This window comes from Taudactylus pleione, unplaced genomic scaffold (genome assembly GCF_031769625.1).
Source record: "Taudactylus pleione unplaced genomic scaffold, aTauple2 ptg000081l, whole genome shotgun sequence".
Taxonomy (NCBI): Eukaryota; Metazoa; Chordata; class Amphibia; order Anura; family Myobatrachidae; genus Taudactylus; species Taudactylus pleione.
Window position 1 is genome coordinate 3459296 of NW_028284483.1, and position 25918 is coordinate 3485213.

Below are 25918 nucleotides of genomic sequence, written 5' to 3' on the forward strand. Positions count from 1 at the left end.
TTCACATATTTTTGTCCCTGATAACTCCAAAATGTATCCTTTGAGAGGCCATGGGATAGATTGAATACACTGTTTAGAAATTTTTATTTTTTAAACCTCACAATTTACTAAACTGGAAATTTGCCACCACGTACGATATCGCTGTCCTGATCTATTTTTGCATGGTAAGAATAGCAGCCACGAGAGGCTAGACTGCTCGGGATACGTTTTGTGATGGCTGCCTGCCCATTCAGGACATAAGAGGAGGCGTCAGGGGCGTATCTATAATGGGTGCAGGGTGTGCGGGGAACACGGGTCCCTGGGTCCTGGGGGACGCCCACGCCGCACACCCTGCACCCTCTCCGGAGTCCCACGTTGGTGCGGGCGTCCGGCGCTTTAAAACGACTGGAAAATGGCTGCTGCGGCCATTTTCCCGGTGATCTGTGCATACACTATAGACTCTGGGCACACTCTAGTGCCCAGAGTCTATAACTCCGGCGCTGGCCGCCCACATCTCAGTGCGCTGCCGGTCGCCGGGCGGAGAGGAGGGGGCTCGTGTCGGAGACTGCACACAGGCCCCCTCCTCTCTAGCAATGCCCCTGGGAGGCGTATACACATTACTGAGCATCACACAGCTGCCTGGTGATACATTGCTGGTAATTTGCTGAGACAAATGTTTAGAGAATCAGGGGTAAATTTACTAAAGTTAGAGTTTTTAGAAGTGAGTTTTAAAAGTGATGTTTCCCATAGCAACCAATCAGATTCTAGCTATTATCTTCTAGAAAGTGCTAGTTAAATGTTAAATAGAATCTGATTGGTTGCTATGGGCAACATCACTTTTAAAACTCACTTCTAAAAACTCTCACTTTAGTAAATTTACCCCTCAGTCTTATTGCCCTAAATGGGTAAACAGTGACCACAGAAAACAGAGAAAATCAAATTTAAAATCTGTTGTATCAAATGACATCACTTTCACATCTGAATGCCGTGTTGCACCCAGGATTTTGTTAATGCGCCCATCCCGGGTGCGAACCCGACTGAGACCCCTTTCAGACTGACGGCCCTACTCGGCTCTAATACCAGGTCGATGATGTCACCGCCATCACGTGGTAAGCCAAGCGCCGGCTCTTCCTATGTAGTGTACGAGACCTGGGTCGCGTCGACCTGGGTTACCCGATCACACTGCACCACGGGCCGGGTTGAACACGCGTTCAACCCTTCTCGTGACCAGGGTTGAAATGCCGGGTCTCTCAACTCGACTCATTGCAACCTGTCCCGTTCACACTGCACAGTTACCCGGGTTGCTGCGCGTTCACATTATTGCTTGTAGTGGTAAAGGGGTATAACTGTGACAGAAGGCTAGCAAAACATGCAAAAAGTCTAAAATGCCGACATGTTTCCAACACAGAACGTTAACTGCTGGTCTGACGTGTTCTTAACTTCATCATGTATGTCCTGCAACTGTCACTAAGGTACTATTGTCAATGTAATGATTTATCCAGTAAGTACAAATTCCCACACTCAGCAATACAATAACCTTAAGGAATAGTAATAATTTTAATAATCATCATAATAATCATAATCATAATAATAATAATACAAAAAAAACATAATATTATAGTCAGAACTGTGTACGTTTTGTTAAATTGGTACATAGTGCAATTTATATGTATTTATTTCAACATTTTAAGGCATTCAGATGGTATTTATCTTGCCAAATTGCCACCTTTCCTATCTGACATAACTAGGGAAACAGATAGTACATAACAGCTACTATTGCTAACATATGGCTGGTCACCTCCATTAATTAGGATAATCTATACCAGGATGTGTTAATTAGGTCAATTGGATAAGTAGCCTGATATATGAGACCAGGAGGAGACACTTGCTCAGTAGTTTCTGCCCTGTTGCTGGTCACAAAGGGGTGAATCTGGGAAGTATGTGGTGTACTTTGTGAGGAGGGTTCCTGCTGTGGTTCTATGGTAAAGGTTTGTACAGTGAGGTTGATACTTGTTGGTGAGACCTTGACTGACAAGATGGCGGTATATTTCAGGTAAGGTCCTGGGTGAGTGCTGGCTATTGTTAGTGGCTGTGTCTTGAATTCATATAAGGAAGGTTACCTGCTAAACACTAATGTGGTTGTTTTCTCCTTGCTTCAGATAAGGCTGATTATTATTCCTGATATAAATGCATTCAAATAATCCATATGTGCAATGATTCTGTAGTAGAATAACTAGACTTTAACTGTGTGTAAGTAATGCATATTTGCCAACACTCCCTGGTTGTCAGGGAGGCTCCCTGAAATAGTAGTGATCTCCCTGTCTCTTGAGTCTAGCAATGTCCCTGACTGCATCTTACCCCCATTATGTAGCTTTTATATACTTTAGAAGAAAAAAATTAATCTGAGATATAGATATTTTTTAAAATGGGATCAGTGCTATTTGACTGCTGGCTGGCATTGGTTGTAAGACTCAATGATCCCTATGGCTACATGCATTTTCAAATTTTATTTGTGGCCACTTATATGGAACCCCTTGTAAAACAAATGACTAAGCCCTGAAGTCAGGGGTCTATTTACTAAGAGAAGGTGTCGGCTCCTTTCACTTTATCACCAAACTTCCATTTTTTCAAACACAGCCTGTGACATGGCAGTTAGGAGCTAATTGGCTGGTACCTTATCACTGTTCACTATCTCCTAACACTGCTTAGTAAATAGAACCCCTCAGTGTGTATTTGTTAACCAGTATCTTACTCATCAAGCTCATAGGTGTTCCTTTCACAATCTCCCTGAAATGCCTCTTGAAAAATAGGCAAGTGTGAAGTAATGAGGCACTATACTTCCCTGAATGCCCTAGGCAGTTCTGCTGTCAGGGCATTCTGGCATGTGTAGTTCTACAGCATAAGTAACTCCACTAAAAATCAGTCTAGTAACTTTTTTTTTATATACTGTAAACACAGCTGTACTGCCAAATGGTGATGTATCTTATCTCTAGTCTGGTGACTAGTCAAGAATGACAAAATGGGTGATTGGAAGCATTGTTTTTTGATGTTGAGCATCTTTGTGTCTTGCAATCTGTACAACCTGTTTTTGTGAAATGACACATACTAGCATACACAGCTGGTTACCTGGCAAAGCATGCTGGGGCTTGTAGTTTCAGAACAGTCACATATTCATATCTGCCTTAAGCTAGGTACATGCTGTACAATAATTGGGATGTTCTTGGCTGGTCGGTCAGATCATTGCAGTTTACCCAGCACCTGTAGGGAAGTCCTTCACAAACCCATCTGTATGGTTCCTGATAGTGAGTGATGTGTTGCTGTCATTCCTGTTGAGCCACAAATGCAGTGTGTACATGATTGGGGTGACAGTGCACTTAATGTCACCTCAGTGACATATCTTCAGATAAGAATTTTGAGTTATGTATATACAGGGAACTTTATGGACCTAAAGTTTCATCTGTCAGATAAGAATCCATGATCTTTTCCTATCTAGTGCACCTATTTTTACTCTTCCTAAATCAGTACAGGAGTAACCTTTAACTCTGCAGTATTCTGGATCTTCAAATATTTAGACCCTCCAACATGACTCCTTCCATTAGGTACAAAATGCTCTGCTCCTGGTCTTCCCTCTTAATTTATGATTGCAGCCACCTGTGTTGAAACTCCTCTCATCAATTGACTGACTGCAATTCAAAGTAAGTCCAGGAGCAGAGCTTTGTGTACCTGATTGAAGGGGTCATGTTGGAGGGTAGGTGTTTACCTGGTTAAGAACCTGATTGGTTGGTACACTCATCGGCTTCTGTCATTTTTCAATGGTAGTTAGAAGCTTGTGTGTGTGTATAATTATATATATATATATTTTATTTATTTTTTTCAACTTATTACAAAAGCACCCAATAGATGCATGTAAATTGTTCTGTCACTGTGACAAAGCTTATAGCAATTTGTAATCCTGTTCAGAACATGTTTTAACTAGTGTTGTCTTCATTCTAGGTTAATGGTCCTAGTAGCTGCTCTGTCCACTTTAGTCTGCACGCAGCCAAGTCCTAACTCAGGTACAGTAACTGCCTGAGCCTGGAGTTGGGTCTTTGTGCCCTGCCTGTAGGTTATACTGAGTGGGGATCAGGCGGCTGATCTACAGCACAAACTCTTCTTCTCTTACAGGCTTTATAGTCTCCAGCTGCAGGAAATCTCTGGTACAACTTGATTTGCCAGCTCAGTATGTTCTCAAGCAATTTGTGCACTTTTCAGCTATAGGTAAGTAATCCTTCATAGCTTACTGGAGAAATGGTTTTATTCTTTCCATGTGGCTGTACAGAAAACACTGAAGAGTTCTGTAAGTTTTCCTTGATTTGAGAGATTACAGATGCAAAGGTTAGAATGAGCATAGAAGACTGGGCTAATGTGTAAGGGCCTAGGGTACTAGTGTGGTATGGGGGGGAAAACCAGATTTGGGGGTGGTCCTCTAGCAAAGGTGCCCCAAAGGCTGCTGGGAAGAGCAGGGTTTTGCATAGTAGAGATGTTGGCAGATATGCTATATAGGGGCAGCAAAAAGTGTAATCAAACAATAACTCTTTATTGCTGTATAAATTGGATGAAACACATGCTGCAAACCTAACGTGTTGCATTCAATACAAATTGGGGGTGGACATTGCTGGTCGATGTGTGCAAAACCCTTCATACTTTCTGGGAAATGGGTGGGACCTAACTATGTTAACAGTCCAGCCCCAAACCATCCTGCAGTAGCTCTCCATGCTGCTCCCGAGAGGGATTTATACTAAGTCAGTAATGTGTGTTCTGCTTCTGCCCCAGTGAAGTGATTAGACAGTCTCTGCATGTGCATACCTGGATAACTGCTCATGAGGGAACCATTGCAATGTACCATTGAATGCAATGGTGAACTACAATCGCAGCATTCGATGGTGGAAACCTATCACACCATTCAATGGCAGGCTTCCAATGTCCATCCCTAATATAAAGGAAAGAAGCAACACCACCTTCCTTATCACTCTGGATAAAAGTAACCCCTAGTTACTATAGAAGAATAGTGTGTAAAATATATATCACACTAACTTTATCTGCCTGTACAACAAACAGTAGGAAGTTTGAGAAGAAACTCTAATGTCTTAAAGAAACTTTGGTTAGAGCTCTGCAGGCATATAGTTGTGGAGCACCATGTGGGCTGAATGTATGGAATGGTGTAGTTTAAAGCCTGGATCTTTGTAGGGTGCTGTAGTCTCTTCCCAAGAGGTGAAGGAGGAAATAGAGTTGAAGTGGGCTAAAAATAGTTTTGGGAGATTTGGCATATTAAGAGGTTGGGGGATGCAATTGTCATTTGGGTGCACCTGCTGTGGCAGATGAGGAATCCTGTATGTGGTTAGTCTCTCAGTCAGTAGCAGACGTCTGGATGAGCCCTGAAATTGTTGCGTTGTGCGGTCTGTGAATACACAAAGATCCTCTGGTCCTACCCTACAGTGCATCATGTAAATATGATTCTCCCAGTATGCTAACTGGCTACTATGGACCAAGCTTGTTTCTCCCAATGCCCTGTATGCTGCAGCTCACACAAACCAGACTGAAGAGTATTGTGCTGCACGGGCATTAATGACTCTGGGGCAGGAGTAGAATGGGTTGGCTGTCTGACATGCTCCAGCCAAGCAATCTTTTCTAATACTGTACTATCTGTGTATGGCATGTAACATTAAAAATAAGTTATTCCTTTTTCTTGTCTAAAACTCTCCGTCCACCTTATTTTCCCTGCAGACCGCTATGGAAGAGTCTTTCCGATCACTAGCACTTTGGCCTCTAAGTGTGGCTATACATTATCCCAAGATGGCTGGGGAAACATTGCTTTCAGGATTTCTCTGTTTAGCTGTTACACTGAAATTAGGGTAGGTACAATTACTCCCCACCAACATCCTTATCTCTAATAGGGATGGGTAACATTGGATGTTTTCTTATCTGCCCTCCAGAATGACAACCATTTTACTGTGACGGTCAAGATTGAGATCTCGCCCAGGCCAGACATGGGTGGTGCGATGAGCTACATAAAGAGGGTCAACTGTCCTTACGTGTGGCATCCCCGGGAAATCCTTTGCGAAACAAACTACATGGAGGTAAGGGTCTTATCTTGCATAGTTATAGGGTTTTGTATTTCAGTAATCGGGACTTTGAGGGCCTCCAGAATTGTAGCATTGAAGCATGTAACATTGTTGCATGGAGTCTACAGTATAGCTGGTCATGTGACTGTTCCCTTTAATATTATACTCCATCTGTGTTTGGGTGTGTAACTCACTCCTTCTCCCTTATACCCATACCATGAAGCACAAGTGAAATGACAGGAGGCCACCTGCAGTGTAAAATGATCCAGTGGGGCTAAAAGTTATTTAATAATTGTTTATTGCCAGCATTCTCCATTCCACTTTAAATCAAACTCTTTATTTATTATTAGCCTTTTAGTTTGGATTAATGAATTGTTGCTTGAGTCAACAATGAAGGGCCTTTCTATTTTATCAAACTCCTAAAAAGCCTCTATTTAATAGGTATCAGTCCGGAGGAAGATTCCAGTGATTTCAGAAGGAGTGTTTAAAAATGAGCCTGAGGACTGGTCGTCTGCAATTCCCCAGGTATCTATGACTTGCTCCAGCGAGCCAAGCTTGTGAATAAACACTAAGGGGCTTGTTCATCATTGGTGGCAGATGGGGGAACCATAAACTATTTATTATTGCAGCCATAAACCATCCTTATTGGCAAGCATCAAATTCTGTTGGCAGAGCAGCATCTCCAAGAAGGCTGTCCCAGTGATGGCACCAGCTATCATCTTACAACTGGGACCCAGTTTATTTAATGCAAAAGTGCTCCCATCAGGCCAAGCTTCAGCTAGCATAGGGAGGGAGGAGAAGTAGTAAAGGTCTAAATGGTAACTGCAAGCTCTGAAATGGGTAGATTTCATTTATTTTTGGCTTGGTAAATCGGCCACTTATGCCATACCCATAGATGGACTATGAATGAAACCAGGGACTGCTGGAGTTGTGACCTACCTAAATGGTCCTCATGCTAAATGTGGCAATTGTTATACTAATGGGTTCCTTGGCTTTGCCCATGAAGCTGTTGGCTTAAATACTATTTTTATAGACTAAAAGGCAATAGATCCGCCGTACCATACTATATCCTACTGTAGACAGAACTTTATTTGCTAATCAAAATAAAGAAGTTCAGCTCTATTCTTGAAATGTTTATAGTTTGGTGTCTGTTTCGGGATATAGTTATCAGACTGGTGGATGGCATGCTGCTGGTCTGAATCCTGACACTGGGCTTAAGATAGGCATCGAAATACTGACTTAATCCTGATGCCAGGGTGCCCGTAGTGTTAGCTGCGGGGGAGTGTTTGGTTTAGGCTGGGTTAGGTTTAGGCACAACTGGGGGGATTAGTTTTTGGCACGAATGCGAGGACTTGGGGTTTAGGCACTAATGGGGAAGGGTAAGTATACTTACCCAACCCCTGTCAGATACTCAGGATGCTGCTGTTGGCATTTTGACAGGCATCCAGACAGAATTGGCATGTAATGCCAGCTATCTGTTTCAATGATTTACTCAGCTGAGCGCTCTTTCAGAGTTCTAGAGTCCACTGTTTGGATGCTGGGTACTAAGATTGTCATTCTGCTAATGGTTTGATTTTTAGTACTGTAGACCCCTAAATATCTCAGTACTGAAGTGATTATGTACCTTACTCACCAGGAATATTTATATTTTTGATAAAAATATCCCTGCTATGTACTACAGGGGACTCATGGGGGCAGGTTGCAGTGACCACTGTCCCTGTTATATCTCTGGCATTTAAAGATGTTTCACAAAAGTGAGACTTCTTCGGGGGGAAGCTGACACTGTATGTGCAGTGTCTGCTTCCGGGGGCTGCAGGAGAGATTGACATCTTTCCTGCACCTGGAGCCCCTGTAGGCTTACATAAGTTAACAGTACACCATTTGAAGATGGTGTAAACTACCGGGGCTAAACTACGAAAAGCTTTGCTATTTGGAATTTAGTATATAGGGGTGAGATGGTAGTCCCCATTGATAATGGGGACTGCGATCTGCAATGTTAGCACTTTGCTGGAGGTTTCTGTGAAATCTCCTGCATTGTGCTATTGGTACACAGGTTCGCTACATAAACTACAGTTTCTGCATAACTTCCTGGGGAAAAAATAAAATTGCTTAGTACATAGTCGTCTTAGGGGACTATTCATCATCAGAGGCCGTATGGCCCCCTGAGGTCGTGCATGCGCACAGCTGCCGAGAGTCCATGAGAAGGCAGCGGGGGATCCCTCTCTGCATCCCCACGACTCCTTCCCATAAGAAGCAGGGATATGAGAGCAAGCACTGTCACTCTGAAGATTGTTCTTGTGAGTAAACACTGAAAACTCAGTTGTCTAATTTGCTGAATATCAGGGTCTCCTATTGGACCCCTGATTAGCCTGGTAATGAAAATATGCAGAAACTATTGTTTACGCATGGTTACTGGGCCATCTATCATTTGAGGAACAGGCCCCACAGTCTTGCAAGACAGTTTTCAAGGTTACTGTTGTCTTCTCCTTGAAATATCCTTATGTTGAAGGCTAATTTGTCTTTGCATCACAGGCTGTAAGTGGACTCATGTCAATTTGGCAAATTGTGTTCCATCTGTCTCAAACTCAAAAAGCTACAATGATGATTAATGATGCACTGAATATTGGCTATGGTATTAATACAACAGAATCGAGGACCCTGCTGAGATCTCCCTATAACTCCAGTGAATCTGTCCTACAAACGGTAATTTCTTTTATTTTTATTCCTTTTGTCTTTCTCCTCTTGGGGATAAATGGTGGCTACACTTCAGTTTCTAACTGCTAGATATTGGCATTTCAGGTTGGCGGGGTGGCGTTCTCAACTGTAAGAGCCACACTATTCTACAAACAGCGCTGGTTTATATTCCTGGTTGACAATGCAGTCGCCTGCCCAGTTGGTGAGTAACTTTCTGCAGTGTATAATGCCAGAGGAGTTGGTGGCTCATCTGTAGTTGGGAGTATTTAGATTCTCCCTTTTTTAATAAGTGATATTTATTGCAGATTCTGTGGCTGACTTAATATCTTTCACCTTTGGCATCCCTATCCATAGTTGGCTGCTAATTTTTGCCAAGTAAGGTGTATATAAAGTGGTAAGCTTTAAAATCCTAGTTGGGGTGGTAAGGGGCACCAGATGTCTTCAGGAAGAAATCTCTATGGGCAGGTAGACAAAGCTGAATAACAAAGGAACCCAAAAAAAACTTGCAATGCTCTGAGGAGATGGCTAAAATGTGCGGTGATCTTAAACTAGACTATGGTCTGCTGAGATGCTGAGCAAAGGGGTTCAAGACTGGGCACAATATAAAGTAGGAAACTGCCTGCAGCAGTTCACCTAGCCTAATATGTGAATTGTGATGTCATGGCCTAAATGTTACAGAAAACTGTAATATCCAGAGCAGGGGACTAGAATTGATCCACTAAAGCATCTGACACACATTATTGCAACAGACATCTGTGCTAGAGGTATTTAGTTAGCTATCTGGCACCCATAGTTCTGTGATCTGTATTGATGGACCCATTTCCTGTGGAAGGTTGAAAACCAGACTTTCTATGTGCATAGAGCCCTAAAATGAGCAGTTGGTACTGTAGGTGAACATGGCAGACATGATACCAGAGCTACAGACTCTTGTGGAATGGGCTGCTGCACTGAATAGTTTGAAGTCCATTTTGAATTGGTGGAGTGAAGGCAAATGGGTTTTCATAGTGGCCCTTAAGTTCCATGCATTACCACTTGGTTTTTAAAAAGTAGGAATCTCATTATAGATGGATAATTTCTTCTTTTTTTTTTTTTTTTTTTCTGGTTTCCTGAGTTACTAATGCCTTTCAGGGTCAAATATGCACCTCCTAAATGATTCCCTCAAGTTCAGCTAGCTGGGAGTCCTTGGAGTCATAGCAATATCACTATTTCAGTAATTTTTAAACTGCACTGAGCCTTAGACCAGACTCTGTGTTGAAGGGGTGGAACAGGTGTGGTCTGCAGTGCATTAGTAGATGTAGCAGTTATTGATGTTGTAGAGGCACAAAAAATTATATAAATGACAGCTCCAATCCTGCCCAATACAGGAAAATGTGTTAACTAAATATAGGAAAAAAGATCAAAGTGTGATTATTATAGACAATTATGCATATACACATAGAATTCCATGTATATCCATACACAATAGTCCAAAAAATCTCTTCTTGGTGATCAATAACAACCAGGATCTTCAATGTGTTCAATACTTTTATCCTCAGTGATGTAGTATATATAAAACAAAAGGCACAGATTTTTTCCAAGTAACACACAAATAAGCTATAAAAGATCCACTAAAAGGAAACCACTCAATCGGGGAATTCACCAAAAACATACCCGACCTTACATGAATGTAATTGGGTTTAAACCTATAGCAGTATCTTTATATCGTGCACATTTAATCTGACGGGAACACCAGAAAATGTGATATTTTTCAAAGGTTACCGTACCCCACTCACATTATGACATGGCAACAAAAACACCTCGGTATCCTTTTCTTCAAAAGGATGCGTACCATACACTCACAAATGCTAAGTGGATTCCTCCTATAAAGGTATCTTTTTCTTTTCTTCAAGTATGGATTAATCCAAACTTCATATCACATTTAAAAAGGTAATTTATTCCTCAAAATATCCAATAAAAACAGGATGATCAAACAAAATAGTAAAAATTAGGTAAATGTTCCACAAAAATTGTATGAAATTCCAATCTGGAGTACAAAGAAAACTCAGTCTCTTCAAAGCAAATTTGGTATAGATGGGAACACTGTCTATAATAAGTGCACTCTTTTTTATCTTTTTTTTCCTATATTATGCAGTGCATTAGTGACTAGTCCAGGATTAGGGACCAGCCACTAGAAAAGCTATCGATAGCAGAGACAGCCCTTTCTTAAATTCAATAATGTAAATTATGCTATAACACCCCTGCTGGGCAGTCCCACCAGGCAACAGATTGGAAGGGGGAATAGTTTTTTTGGGCATGCTATCATTAAGCAGTGCTTGGAGAATATTTGATACAAACCCAATACAGAACACACATTGAGCTACAGTAAATGGCACTGGGGCTGTGTTATGAGGCAGTAATTGTAACCCTTGTGCTACTAGTTTCTAGGCATTATTGTGTAGGCAAATATTTATTTTTATATTTTTTTTCAACTAACAAAAGTTCTTGTATGTATGTTTTTGACACATGGTTGCCATAAGGGTTTGGTATGTACCGGTTCCTAGTTGATACTTTTTTAAAGATCCTATGCCAAGAGTTCCAACTCTCTAGCTGACAAAATAGTGACAGATGGTTGGAGAAGGCTGGATGTTGTGACAGTGTATAATTCCATGTTTTATCATCAGATGATGTGAAACATACAAGTGGCTGGATCACATGGACCATCCCAAGGAACATTTCTCCACTACTCATTGGTGCAAAGATAACCCAGAGCAGCAATGTTCAGTTTGGTGTTAACCTTCGGAATCTAACAGACAAGGAAATAATTTCCAGGAATTACAAAATTATGGACAGCAGCATGGCCACTGTAGTGACAATCCCTGTGGGGGCTAAAGGGGGATATTATAAGGTAATAGAATGCCTTTTTATATGGATGGGTACATCAGGCTGTGACAGGTGTCTCCACTGCAGGGTGTAGAGGGAGTAAGTCTAATCCAGGTTCCTTTCTTCTTCCAGAGTCATGTTGTAAATAACGAATATGGCGTAACCTACAGTATCAATCCATTCCTAGAAAGTGTTTGGGTGGATGATGCCTGGGGTGTAACAAAGTACACCATAATTAAGCAAATCACAACACCATTTGAACGTCGACCTTCCATTATAACTAACGGTAAGCTTTCATAGAAGTGGCATCCAGTTTGAAGTGTCAGTGTGTAACTTTGCTTTCTTTTGCAGACACCATACCAGTAACCTCAATATTTAATGTCACAATTGGAAACTTTCTTCCGGATGTTAAGTTGGTGAACCTGACCGTTGGTGGTGTGCAGCAGGCCATTAATGTCAGCTATGTTATCTCTCCAAAAATCAACCCAAACGGGAGTTCAGTCTTTGTTCTTAAAGTTCCCTTCCTTGATCCACATGTGTCAAAGGAGGTATGTCTTTTTTTTTTTTTTTTTTTTTTGCATGTGTTATTGTGACTAAGTACAGGATAAAGTGCCTCCCGTAGCCTTGCCGTTAACATGCCAATTCACTCTACCGGTAGACTTCTCAGTTGGGGAGCCCAAAAGAGACCACCAAATAAAGCCAGTGGTTTTACACCCTGGATCAGACTTGCAAACCCAGCTACCAACTATTAAATGGTATTACTGAGTAAAACATTCCACCAACATACCACATACCACCTACAGGTCCCAGTCTTTCTCCATATTGACTCTGGAAGCTATTCCAGTTGGAATAATGTTTGGAGAATTCTGTCATATTCCCCCCCCCCCCCCCCTCCAAGACCCCCCTATTGTCCTATACTGTAACTTTATTTCTGGATGCTAAGACAAGATGAATAACCCTCCTACATGCACCACCCACAGATGTGCCTACATGGATAAGTTGTAGGCTGACTTGTATTGACACTGCTGTATTGTGACTGGCCTGTTTGGGTCACTGCTACCAACCTGTAGAGATCAAAAATACCACTTGCTCCACAATGGCAACCAACTCCCAACCATATTGCTAAAGTACCTTGTAATAGTGTGCACATAATATAATCACTTCAAGATTCTCATTGTAGAACATGCCCAAAGAGGAGCTGTTATGCTATATAAACTAAACATTGGGAAATCTAGCATAAGTGTGTAGCACTGGTGATGACATGGTCACATCACATGGGAGACCATACTCATTCTTGTCTTGACACATTCCCAGACATCCATACGCTCTCCTGTGGCTCACTTCCTTGTAGCGTGTTCTGTGAGGGCCAACTAAGAAAGAGGCTTTAATCTCTCACTGGATGAAGCTTTACGATGGTCTGTACAGTTTATGAACATGAGCTGCCAGACTGACCTCACTGAAGGTGTGGGAGAACTGACTGAGTCCCTATGATGTTGGGCACTACTAGCCAACCTGTCAGATCGTCTTGGTGTGCAAACAAAAGCAACACTATAAAATATATATATTCTCTATAATCTATATATCTAATGGTATTTTTTGCACCAGACTCTCTGCAATTCTATGTATTTTCAGGAGATACTGACTATCAAATATTCCTATAAGGTGCACACTACAGTTTTGTATATTCACTCGTGGTTTTTAATGTGTTCAGGCTTGTACTGTAACTTGGCAGTGAAGTTATTTTACATTTTGTCCTCAGTTTTTGGCAGATGGCATACTCTTCACCCTAAATGTCACATTTGGATTCAATATTATTCCATATGATGAGACCTTCTCTTCCTCTGCTACAATCGTCTGTTTTATCCGTAAGTAGCTCCTGCAGGAGTCACATTTCGTAGCACCTTCAAAGCCAGGGAGAACTCTGGAGACTCCAGATCTAAAGCTAGAAAATGGATTCCCCCTTTAATACATTTAACATCAATTGTTAAACCTGGTGAATGGTAGATGTGCTGCAGCAGAGTATTGGCACCTCTGCTGGAGAGATGTAATGTATAAATGATGCAATAGTTCCAGAGAGCCAGCTGCTGGTTGGAGCATTAACATGAAGCAACCCGAGCTCACCGACAGCCAATGCATCACTGCTCTTGATATGGACAAACTAGTGTCCAAGAATCCAGCCAGGAGTTCCCAGGCAGTAATGTGCTGGTATGCAGTGGGGTTGCAGGGCAGTCAAACTCAAATAGGGGAGCCACACCAACTGCCCTGCCAAACATTGCTGGCCTGGACTTGCTAGCAGCTGGTGTGGCTTCCCTATTTGAATTTTGGACTGCACTGCAGCCCTCACCTCTGGATCTGCCATTGCTGGTCAGTGCGTTATAAACAAATATTGTAGTTAAATCCCAGGTTTGTTTTTTTTGTTTTTTTGCAAATCCTAAAATGGTCACCGTAATAGTTGTTAAACCATTCGGGGAGAGAACACTGGAAACTAAGTGGATGGGGGTTCAATTCACTAAGACTGACCTTGGCATCTGTCATAAACATGTAAATACAAAAATCATATAACATGCAAGCATAATGCATTTCTGTAAAATAAACTAAATTAAAAAGCTATTAAACTCTCATACAATTCTAATCCAATATGAACTGCAATATATCTGCAAATGATGGCCATATAGAATACAATTCCACAATATTACCCAGTTTTCTAAATCAAATAGGAATGCAGCTGTGGGCCGTATTTAACAGCAATCTGCTTTTTTACAAAAACCAGACCGTCTTCTCCATCTGACCAAGAGAAATATGCAAAATCCTAATTGCCTAAAAATGTGGCAATTTTCATTCAGGTGTCATTAAAACATAAAAAAAACACCTGCACCAGCCATGAACATTTGTTTAAAACACTTGTCGCATCCATATGGACCCCGAAGAACCAGACTTTTTTTTTTTTTTTTTTTTAGACCCATTTTCAAATATTTTACCTGAAATTTGATTTTTTTTTTTTTTTGACAAAGTATGCAACTTATAAAAAAAAAAAAAAAATCTTTGATTTTTCATTTGGGGGGTATCCAAAGGGTTGTGAAATCTCCACATTTTTAAGCAAAAGAATATTGCATAATTTTTTTTTTTTTTCTCCTGACCTGATGGAGAACTTTTCACCTGTTTCACTCATATCATGAGTGCAATAATCTGCCAATATTTTTGCCACTCATTGAATCCAGCCCTGTCTGCAACCTGGAGGAGCAGAAACACTGCCTGTAAACGTGGCCAATAGGGACGGACTGAAATCGATTGCAGTAGGTGCCCTGATTTACCTGAAAGTGGAAAAACTGTAAAGGTGCCCACACATAGCAACATCTTACACGATCTGGCAGATTTCGACGAATCGTGACAACAGATCATGTAAAATATGGCCAAATCTTGAGTCCCCACTCACGATCACAATGCGATGTGCATCCCCACTGGTCGCACATCGCATTGGCAGATCTGACAATCTGGGACAAAATGCACTGGGGAAAAAAAAAGTTAAGATGCACGATAGATCTTAATGCGTTTTACTCCAAATCGTGTGGGAGCTGCCAGGGGAGAGTTCAGGGGAAATCGCACACATCATGGAATCGTGTGCAGATCGATGTGTGGGCACCTGAACTCAATGATGTCTTCAGACTAGGAGGAACTGCATGGTCTGTACCTGGTTGTCGGATTAATTAACTAAAATTAAGATGTTAAGTCACTTCTGACAAGCCAATCTGTATTGATTGCTGATTTCAGGGGAGGAAATCCATGGTTACAGCCAATGGTCTCCTTCATTGCTAGAAAACTGCTGTATACAGGCCACAGATCAATGTGTCCTTTTGCTAAGGAAGCTTTAACTCTTACTTTGTAGCCCAGCCTATTGTTGGACCATGTGGTCAAAATGGTGCCTCACTGACTACCACAGTTGGGAACCTGAGCCCAGGTTGGTCCCTCTACATTAAAGATCAACAAGTGACCTCAAGTGCAGGATTGATTTTGAATGCCAATAAGACGTCTACTACACTCCAAGTGCCTGCAACATCTGAGCTGGTCATGGATGAGGTGTGTACAATACCAGTATCTAGTCTCTAAACCATTTTCTGAGTCTTGTACCAGGTCACTTTCTGGCATAAATATTGTGTACATCCCCATCTGAATTCATGAGAAGGCTGAACTTTGTACAAGAGTTGAGAAGTTTAAAATGTCACCCAAAGCATCCTCTTGGGCTATGGTTCCTAGGTCTAAATTTCAATTTTAGCTTTATCTTTAAATTTCCCTAATTATGTTTCAGACTTCAGTTTTAAACTCCTTTAATGGATTACACCCATTAAATGGGTGTGGCATAACTCTTAACCCCCCCCCCCCCCAAAGGCCAGGATGTTTTGTGGAGTCTTATGCTGAATACCCAACTCTAGCAAGTACTGAATATAACTGGGGTTTGATGTTAAACAGGTGGTTGGTGGTGACATTGTGGTAACTATCCCGTTAACCATAAAAGACCAGAGTGGAGCTACACTGTATGACTTTGTTCTTGCCTGTGATGTACCAAGAAAAACAGTTGGTAAGTGCTTCCATATCTGGGTAGGGGTTTTTTTTTTGTTTTTTAACAATTACAAGGTAATGGCTCCACCCACTAGTCACATGATTGCATCTGCGCATGCTCCTTGATTGAATGTGCAACACTCAGAGATCAAAGCTTCTAAAGAGTTGGCCAGTGCTTCTACAGCAGCTATTCCTTGTACATCCTATAATATGTTGGGTAGAAGCTGGCTAGCGCCTATGGGCAACTCTTCACCTGTCTAATTCTCCGTTCTTTAGAAACTGATCTCCACTATTGAAGGAAGACAGCACATAGGGGTGTTTTTTTGTTTTTTTTGCGAGTAAACTAACCACTTTTTGTATTTTCCCAGTTTGCTCTCCAAATGGAACCATGCAGGTTACAGTAAAGAAAGTAGGCAACATACCTAACATGGATATGTCTCTATTGACCCTGAGAGACCCCCAATGTGGTCCAGATCACTATGACAGCAGCACAGCACATTTCACCTTTGCTGCAAACTCCTGTAAAACCACAAGACAGGTACACCATTCCCTGTTGGTTAATGGATGATAAAACTTCATGTGGGGGGGGGGGGGGGGGCATTTCTATGGGGTAAAGCTAAACAAATTTGCAGTCCCAAAAATTGGTGCTGGGTTTTAATTGTGAACCTTAGTTCAGGATGTTTGGGGACTACAACTGACCTGTGGTCACCTTTCTTGGCTGACTGGTGTTGCCTGTTTGCACTGGTGGAGAGGGCTGATTGTGTAATGCTGTTTGGCAGTGATGCCATGGCTTCATCTGAGGCGGGGTTGGTTAGTGTGGAGTGTCTCTCAAACATGATCATTCATAAATGAGTGATTTATATGTCCTGCCTCTGGTGGCTTGTGTACCTTCTAGCAGTATTTCCACTTGGTGTCCTTTAATGTCTTGCAGTGACTCTGTACTGTAAAACCAGTTGAACATTCTGCTGAATACAATTCTCTGCAAATAAGTTACTTACTGGCTGAAGTAACATGTTACCATGTGTTGTGATGGCACAGTACCATAACTACTTGTGTTGTACAATTGCTGGTACCCTGTAGAGGCTGCCGCTACTTTGATTTTCCTATGAGACAGCACTGCTCCTATAGTGGGTACAACACTTTCAGAAGCTTTGGGCTGTAATTTTGGGGAAAATTTTGGCAATGTGCCACTGGACTTGCCATTAAATACAGTAGGACAGTGGTTACAAAACTAGGTGCTGCAGGGCACTTCCAGGGGTGCCATGGGCTGATTGTCTAGACCATACCATGGTCATTGTAATGGGCAAAACCAGTGCTGGTGGCTGCCAATCATAAAATACATGGTCAAGGGACAAGCTTGTCCACCCTAAAACTGAACCTAAGGATGACTGGTAAACAATTTACTTAATGTTTGTTTCTCAACTTTTGGTCTATTGGTGCTGTAGAAAAATACTCAAGCTCTGTGGTTCAATACATTTGGGGACCACTGTAGTAGGGTATCTGATTTCCAGTAATGCTCTAATGGGCTGGGGGGCTTATAGGTAAACTGCCTTTTGCCCAGCTGTTCCAATGGCACAGAGCAGAATTAGTGTCCCAGGTCCCTAAGCAAGCTGTTCTGGAATCAACTTTTTTTTTTTTTTCCTCTCTTCCCCCAGTTTAAACAAGACATGATGATCTATAAGAATGAAATCTACTACTACAGCATTACATCTGGGAAACTCCTTTTTGTGTAAGTAATATTGGAAACTCCTCTAAAAAATGTAAATAACAGTCTTGGTATGAATAGAAGTGGTTATGAGAATTTGTCTTCAGTGCTTAGATATATATGATCCAGACAGATACAGAATGTTCTATCATATATCATTCTGGATGTCTGAATGAGGAAAAGTGCAGGAACTCTTAAAATTGCACTGAATGAGGTTGTGGGAACATCTTCTGCAGACTTTGTTGTCCTGCCTTATACCAGGGCATGGTTATCCCTAATCAAAATGAAAAGGAAATCTGTTAAAGGTAGGAGGGAAAATAACATGCATGTCTATTGTACAGAATGAATGTTACATGTGACTACATCATTAATGGGACCTTGCTTATAAGCTACGGTTATGAGGACAACCCAACACCCAGTGCCCAGACAGCAATCGCTTCCCTTGATCTGATTCTGAGACTAAGTAAAGGTAAGGACTGTTCCCCTCCATAACCGAGGTAGACCAGCCTTGTTAACCTGTGACTCCAACTAGAAGTGTTAGCTGGAGGCTGACTGATGATAAACAATTACCTTCTATACTCCTTTACTTTATAAAACTTTCCCATATGCTAAATGCCAGCATTCAAGGTGCTGTAGTTAACTGTTGGAGAGTTTGACATTGTTATGCAATATGCAAGGAGTTCTGGCACACCAGGGCTAATTGCTGCAGTCCTCTACAAATGAAGGAATTTTTTTTTTTTTGTGATAATGGAATTCTTGTTGAATGAGACCCAATGTGTGGCTTTATAGTAGGAAGTGTTGCAACAATTTTAATTCTAAATTCTAGCTCCTATTCTTTGCTAGCAACCAAACTTGTGACCTGGTTAATGAAGACCACTTCTCTATGCAGGTGATGGGTCAGCTTCAGTTCCTGAGTTCCCTGTATGGGGACAGTTCATCATTCTGACCTATGGCAATATTAAGGCTGGTGATCAATTTATGAATAATTAAACCTTTATTGGCCCAATTTGGGTAACTATCACCTAGCTTCTACAATGTACTATCTGAACACTTCAATTAACACTACTGATTCATGCATTTTTATTTATATATATTTTTCCCATTCCCCCTCCCTAGACCATACCTACACTACTTTCTATGGAGAGGTGGATTATCCAGTTGTAAAGTATCTGAGGGACTCCCTGTACTTTGAAGTTGAGCTCCTGTACAGTTCTGATTCACGGTTAGAGTTGTTCTTGGACAGCTGTTGGGCTACATCAACTCCTGAAATGAGCAGTCTTCCTGCATGGCCTGTTATTGACAACAGGTAATATCTGGTGTATAAAATACCCATATTTTTTTTTTTTTGGCTAACTTAAAATGGCATGGCCTAGGAGACTTCTTCCTAACTATTGAATGGGCCAGGACCCAACATTGGTGTAAAGTCTATAGAACAGAAGTTGTATGTACTATGAAACACTATCGTTGCATCTGGTTTCATTGGATATAGAGCATAAGTATGTTGAGTTTCTATCTAACTCTATTAGACAAAGGATAACTTTTTGTTTTAAGGTTTGTGTGCAGCATTTGTAAATTCCTAACCTATAAATTACATTAATTCTTGGATTTCATAATTGCTTGAATGGTGGCTTTATCTGAGGTTCAGGTAACTTCTAAAGACTTCATCCATTATAGTTTTGGGGACAACCAACCATTTGTAAGATGGATTGTGGTTCCATCAATACCCAGAGTACACCAATGGCTGATCATGGTCTCCTTCTTCCAAAACATCTAGTAATGCTGGTCATGTTTAGACAATCTACCTAATGTTCCTGCTGAGTGTATAAATATCCCCTTAAACAAATTCTGTACTACAGTTCAAAAAAAAAAAAACTTCCTGTAAATATGGAGTATCTGCATACAAACTAGGATTGAACTCCTCCTAGCCTGAAGCTGCCTTGTAGTAATGGCAGCTTTTAGTTTGTATTGTCCACATACTAAGTGGTATATGCTTTGCCTTGCAGCTGTGAACATAACGAACCCTACCAGACCAACTTCTACAAAGTGACTGCGGACTCCAGAGTACAGTTTCCATCCCACTTCAAAAGATTTGAAGTCAAAACATTTACATTTATGGATGGCGACAAACCTTACATGGGAGCGGTGAGTACATTTTAAAATGGCCCATTCATTGGGTTTCCAAACCTGGCTCTCTATAGTGCCTACCTCTGCCTTGTCATGTGAAAACTGGGAGCTGTGGATGATCCAGCTACGGCTTATTACGCTAAAGGGCAACACTTCTAAATGCCTGTCCTAGGCTACATGATTGTGTGGCTATGATCTTATAACAAGGACTTTCATTAGTGACCCTACTTTGTTTCATGATTTCTTTGAGCAAGGATCACAAAAAAGTTTAAATAGTGGCTTTAATATGTAACTTGGGCATCTATCTCCATTTTGCAACTTGGTTGTTGCAACATCTCTTGGGCTATAGGCTCTAGACCTGCTGGGTAGCTTGTTATGGACAGCTTTCAGTAAGGAGAGCTGTGACTACCTGGAATGTAGCACCGTGAAGACTACATTGGCAATACTGTTAGTGGTGGCAAACCAATTAATCACCATGCATGTCCAGTATCTAATCCAGCACATGTTATCAGATCTGTTCTTTGGCCTAGCCAATCATTTTTGGTGGTTTCATCAGAGAACCCTATCTTCCCTTTCCACAATTATAGCTTTTGGTGCTCTTGCGAAGTTACAGCCCAATTCTAAATCTGTTGCCTTTGGCACTTTGCTTTCTAATGGTGCATACATTCAGATTTAAAGGACCCTTTTTTTTTTTTTTTTTTTGTCCCCCTCAGTGTGCGGGCACAGATGGTCAATATTAAAAATCACTCATGCATGCCAACCTGGTCAATATCAACCCAGGTTAGCCTGGTTACTATAGGGTCCATTGATCGAGGGTCATTATAGTAGTTAGGGGAATGGTGCATGTGTTGGATAATGACTATTCAGCACACTTAGGGGAATGGTGCATGTATATAAATACCCATGATCACTGGTCCTATAGTAACCAGGTTATCGTTTAAATCTGACTGTGTATGCACAAAGATTGGCATATTTGTGTAGGCTAAAATGCCAAGTGGTCTTACCCTGTTGCCTCGGCAAAAGGCTCAAGATCTGATGTAATCTGACTGGATGACATTCAAAACTTTTTACTTGGTTTTATGCCTTTATGTTCATCCTTTTTCCAACAGATCTATTTCCATTGTGATGTGATTATTTGTGATGTCAATTTGTCCTTTGACCCAGTGTGCACAGGAATGGGATCTTGTGTCCCTAGCAAGCAGAGACTGGGTAAGTGCTACGTTTAATCCTCTGGGTATGTGCTTGGGGCACTAACTTGCTAGAACAAACTTTTTACAAGCTCCGTATTGGTGAGTTTGGGGCCTGATGTTGTATTGCTAATTAACAGAAGGCTGAGCCTGGTGCAAAATTCAAAACAAATGCAGTAACACTTGCTGCTTTGCTTGCACCCCTAATTGGGTAAAGAGCACCTCTTGTCCAACATTGAATGTGATTTGGTGGGTGTACAAGCTTAAACTTTTTTTTTTTTTTTGTATTCTACTTTACAGAATTAAAATTAATGCATACAGCAATTGAACAGCCTTTTAGCTCATTAAAGACTAAACTAACAGTTGGACCATAAACTTGCCTAATTGTCTGTCCTTTGACACTTCTAGCCTCCAGGCTGTTGAGAAGGCACAACAACCATGGCCGACTCTAGCTGCTGAGGACTTGTTTACCTGACTGTTGCTAAAGTGGGAAGGCCTAGACAGACACTTACATACTTTGTTTTTCCACCATCTGTAACCTTAAGATGGGGATGATTTAAAGAGACCTATTGAGGCAAAATCTGGAAGACTCTTGTCTCTGGCAGATGTGAACAGAATCCATATAGCTAGTGTTGTGGAAATGTTTAGTGGATGCTGGAGTAGTTACAGTTAAGCATTTGCTTGCACAAATGATCTGAATGAAAGAGTGGTCTTGAATGGACCGCTAAGCCTGGAGATGGATGTATTGTGACTTGGTGTCTGGCACAAGAAATAAAATTCTTATGGAAGGGAGATTAACTATAAATGCCAACCTCCTGAAAGGTGAACATATCAAGCAGTGATTAACTTTAAGTTTATGCAGAATTGTTTTCCTATGTAACAAAAGGGGCTCTATGAAGTTGCTGTGTGGGGGTCATATTGGAGAGTGATAAACTGCCAGTCACTCAGCTCCTAACTGTCATCACAGGCTGTTTAAAAAAAATTAGGAGCTGATTGACTGTTTATCACTTTCCAGAGCTTAGTACATCTGCCTCTTTGGCTTAGCCATTGTCTATCAAGACACCTGCAACTCAATTAGGCCAATATTAATCCTGACTCCCCCAATAACTTCACAAGTAGAGGTCGTTATTAGCCTGGAAGTCCATGCCTGTGCCATGTAGGTTAATCCAGGACAATACCACTGCCTCTGAGGTGATTGATCCAACAACACTGAAGTCTCTGCATCAGGGTGAAGCTGTCTGCACCTTAATCAATGTATAGGTATGTCAGGAGTCTGTCCATAGATGGGGACAGCAACTAATTTTGTCTACCCTGCAGACCTTCCCCCTGAAACTCTGATCATACAATAATGCAGCTATGGTGGCTGTCATTTGTCAAGTTGACAGAATGCATAAACTGATTCTCTATCTGAGAATGGTGTCGATAGTAGCTTCCCAATTCCTCTCATGCATGGGTTCTGTCTGCACACTATTTTTTTTTTTTTTTTTTCTTTTACAAAACTGGCCAGAAGCCATGACTAAAGACCCTCATACCTCAGCAATCAATTGTGTAAAACACACAATCTGCAAAAATGCAGAATTGCCATAAACTCTGCAATGTATACAGATTGCAACCAAAATTATGAATTCTGAAATCCAACATGTTGGGCAACCTATCAATTGGGGCTGCAGATTGCAAATATGTTGATAGTTACCATACACTAGCAGACAATTACTAGTAAAAGGATGGACCTGTCAAGATTGGCAGATCTGTATTTGCTGAAATCTATCTGCAACTAGCTAAGATCTGTAATGTATGGGCGCAGACTGCTAGATTGTGAAATAAATAAAAATGGAGCAACGAATCTTCAAATTGTTTATTTGTGGTTTTCTGATTGCTGATGCATGGGGGCCTTTGTGATCAGCACTAGCCTGGGATCGCAGGATGCATGAGTGCTCTCAACCAACCCTGGCACCTGGCTTATTCCTATATTCCAGCTTTACAAAACCCTGTCACATAGGTGCTGTAATAGTGCAGAAGGAAGTTTGGCTGAACTTCTCCCATAGTTTGAAGACCTTAAGTTGGATTTTAGCAGCATGATCAAACTGCATAACTAAAGACTGACTTTCTCCTCACTTTGCTTAATTGAAACATGCAATATGACTGGGGGTACTCAATGTGCTTAAAATGATATGCTGCATTGGGCTATCACTAAACTGTCTTCCTTTTCAGGGCGTAGTGTGAAACCCGGTGATGAGCACAGATCAGTCTCCTCCAGAGCAGTTTTCCTTCTTGCCTGACACAATGCACTGTAAGTAACTGGTAAATGTAAGTGTTTGGGCAGTCTTGCTTCTGTTAAGGCAGTATTTGGGTCACTGCTAAGGAAAAAAAAACTGGGTGAATTTTTTTTTTTCAGAATTTTCTTACTGTTAACCTGAGTTATTGGTTTAAAAACCTTTCAGACATTTCTCTACTTATCCCTCAGTTAGCCCTGACAGTGCATGTTTTCCCATACTCTGATGGAGCACAAGTATCTATTAATGAAGACTTTGTCAACACATGGTATGAATTTCACTTGTGATTTTGAGACCTGGAAAACATGTACTGTTGGGTTCCCTAAGGACAGAGTCTGGGGAAACTGTCTTTTAGTGTATGATGTCTCACAAACTTCACAAAGCCCCACAAGGAATCCACCCTGGCATATGATTAAGCTAAAAGCCTGATGCTTAAGCTTCAAACCAACTGTTGGACTAGTTTAGTTTCTCCCATATGTCCTGTTCTCCAATTACTGGTTGCATGCAGTAAAGTTATGTCTGTCCGTGGCTGGTAAGGTTGATGTACACCTACCATCCATCTGTTACATTTGGGCAGTATCTGGTTGAAGAACTGAGGTAGTGAGACAGGTCTGCTAAGTTCATTGCTTTGACACGAATTACCTCTTGATGTTTGCTGACTGGATGACTAAAGATTTTGAAACTTTGTACCTGCTAAACACTACTAACTTTGTTTTTTGTTTCTTTGTCTTGCAGCTTTGCACAATCATCCACTGTTACATATGTATTTTAAGGCACTCTTTTGTTAATAAAAAATCTAATGCTTGGAGTCTTCAAGTATTTCATGTATTCATTACCTGAAGCTGTTGGTGCAACCGTCCACTTTATCATTTAGATAAATGTCAGGCAAGGTTCACTATTTAGACTAAGAATGCATCGCATTTGGGGTTGTGTAAAGGTTCTCAAGTGAACTCTGGCCAATTGGTGATTGTAGGCAGATGCATTTCTCCCATTAGGGTGTTTTTAAAAAAAAAAAAAAAAAAACTAGCTGAAATACCCACCATTGCCCGGGTTTAAATCTTCAAGTTATTAAGATGGGTAGACCAATTGCCACCCCTCTTGAGTCTTCAACAAGTGAGAGGCCCAGAATAGGCTCCCAGGTCAGTTCTGCCCAGTGTACACCAAAGGGAGGTCTATCCAGGATTCTAACCCTCCCTTAAAACATGGCCAGGATCCAACTGGACCACCTCACACTAGTTTCATCCCAACTAGTGCAGGGTAGTCTATGCATAACTGGACCAACAAACCAATTTTGTATGATGTATGCTTTAGATTTTCTTGTAAGAACAAGGTAGCAATCCTCACACTTAAACACAATTTGATCTGTACATATTAATGGCAAACTGAGGGGCTTTGTGTGTAGGTGTTGTATAAAAATACACAATACTTAGGTCTCCCATTAGTGCAGTGTCCAAATTCCTGGAAGACCATGCATACACACCTAAAGTGTGCTTCTAATGACCAACATGTACCTCTAGCAAGCCACTAGAGGGAGCTTGATGCAGGTCTCTCTACAATGGTGCAGTTGTAATACCTCAGTTAATGTACAAATGATGGATGTGTGACAACCCCATGTTTTGGATCTGTGTATCCTTCAAGGGATTTGGTTTTGCATAGCTGCCCCTGGTGTGTTTTGGATCTAAAATATCCTTTAGCAATTTTTAAACTGTCACAATTTGGGGGGGGGGGGGGGTTTGTTTTCTGCACTATTAACCTCCATTAGCATTAATTTCCATTCCATTTTGGCCACGTCACAGCTCACTATTCACAAACATAGGCCGCTGGTTAAACGAAGCAACCAACAGAGAATGGACCCAAACACATGACTATTTCTGTCTACAACTGTTTTTAAAATTATTAGGTTACTGCTAATACATTACTAACTCTCGTGTGTTCAATACAACACATTTACTAAACCGTGCATGGAATATCCTTGCTTAAAACAATTAGTCAGTTAACAAGTGGCAAACACCCCCCCCCCCCCCCTCCTAAACGTGTAAATGGCAACAGTAGACATGAATGTTTCCCCCCCCTCCTCCTACAAAAGTGCATGTGCACAATCTATTTTTCCTCCTGGCACTCTGTGCTCATGTAAAGCCCCCTTCAATCAGGCTTTTTAATGAGCAGTTCCCAAAAAGCTCCCCAACAATAAAAACAGCATTCCATACCTGCAGGCCAGATAGTGTGGGTTGGCTATAACAATAGTGCACTTACTGTGACAGCGGTGTCCTCAGTGCAATGGAGGTTTGCCTGCTTTCCCGGCGGGCTGGGAGCGGCACCTGATATTCGGAGGCTCAGGCCAATTTGGGAGGGTACCTGATTAAATGACTAGAAATACTGATGCCTCAAATGTATCTAATACTTGTAGTATTCAATCACCATGAGGTTGCAACTGCTGATGCC

The 25918-nt window shown here is 41.3% G+C and overlaps 1 protein-coding gene across 1 annotated transcript; it reads left to right on the plus strand.

Annotated features, from left to right (window-relative positions):
• The first annotated feature begins 1858 nt into the window (after positions 1–1858).
• On the plus strand, positions 1859–24292 carry LOC148532216 (uncharacterized). The gene is made up of 22 exons (XM_088468144.1): positions 1859–2032; positions 3973–4034; positions 4144–4236; positions 5743–5870; positions 5952–6095; positions 6522–6605; positions 8613–8783; positions 8880–8976; positions 11435–11658; positions 11766–11919; positions 11985–12181; positions 13393–13498; positions 15517–15707; positions 16098–16206; positions 16556–16725; positions 17843–17916; positions 18234–18361; positions 19009–19198; positions 19896–20034; positions 21126–21225; positions 23415–23493; positions 24212–24292. The coding sequence occupies exons 1-21, from the start codon at positions 1959–1961 to the stop codon at positions 23480–23482; spliced, it is 2703 nt and encodes a 900-aa protein (XP_088324270.1). The 5' UTR covers positions 1859–1958; the 3' UTR covers positions 23483–23493; positions 24212–24292.
• Positions 24293–25918: the final 1626 nt, after the last annotated feature.

Bases quoted from the DNA above. Each gene is read 5' to 3' on its own strand.
- LOC148532216 (XM_088468144.1), top strand. From the start codon at position 1,959: ATGGTAAAGGTTTGTACAGTGAGGTTGATACTTGTTGGTGAGACCTTG. The intron at 13,499-15,516 runs GTAAGTAGCTCC...CTTACTTTGTAG, and splicing joins TACAATCGTCTGTTTTATCC to CCCAGCCTATTGTTGGACCA. The intron at 16,207-16,555 runs GTAAGTGCTTCC...GTATTTTCCCAG, and splicing joins TGTACCAAGAAAAACAGTTG to TTTGCTCTCCAAATGGAACC.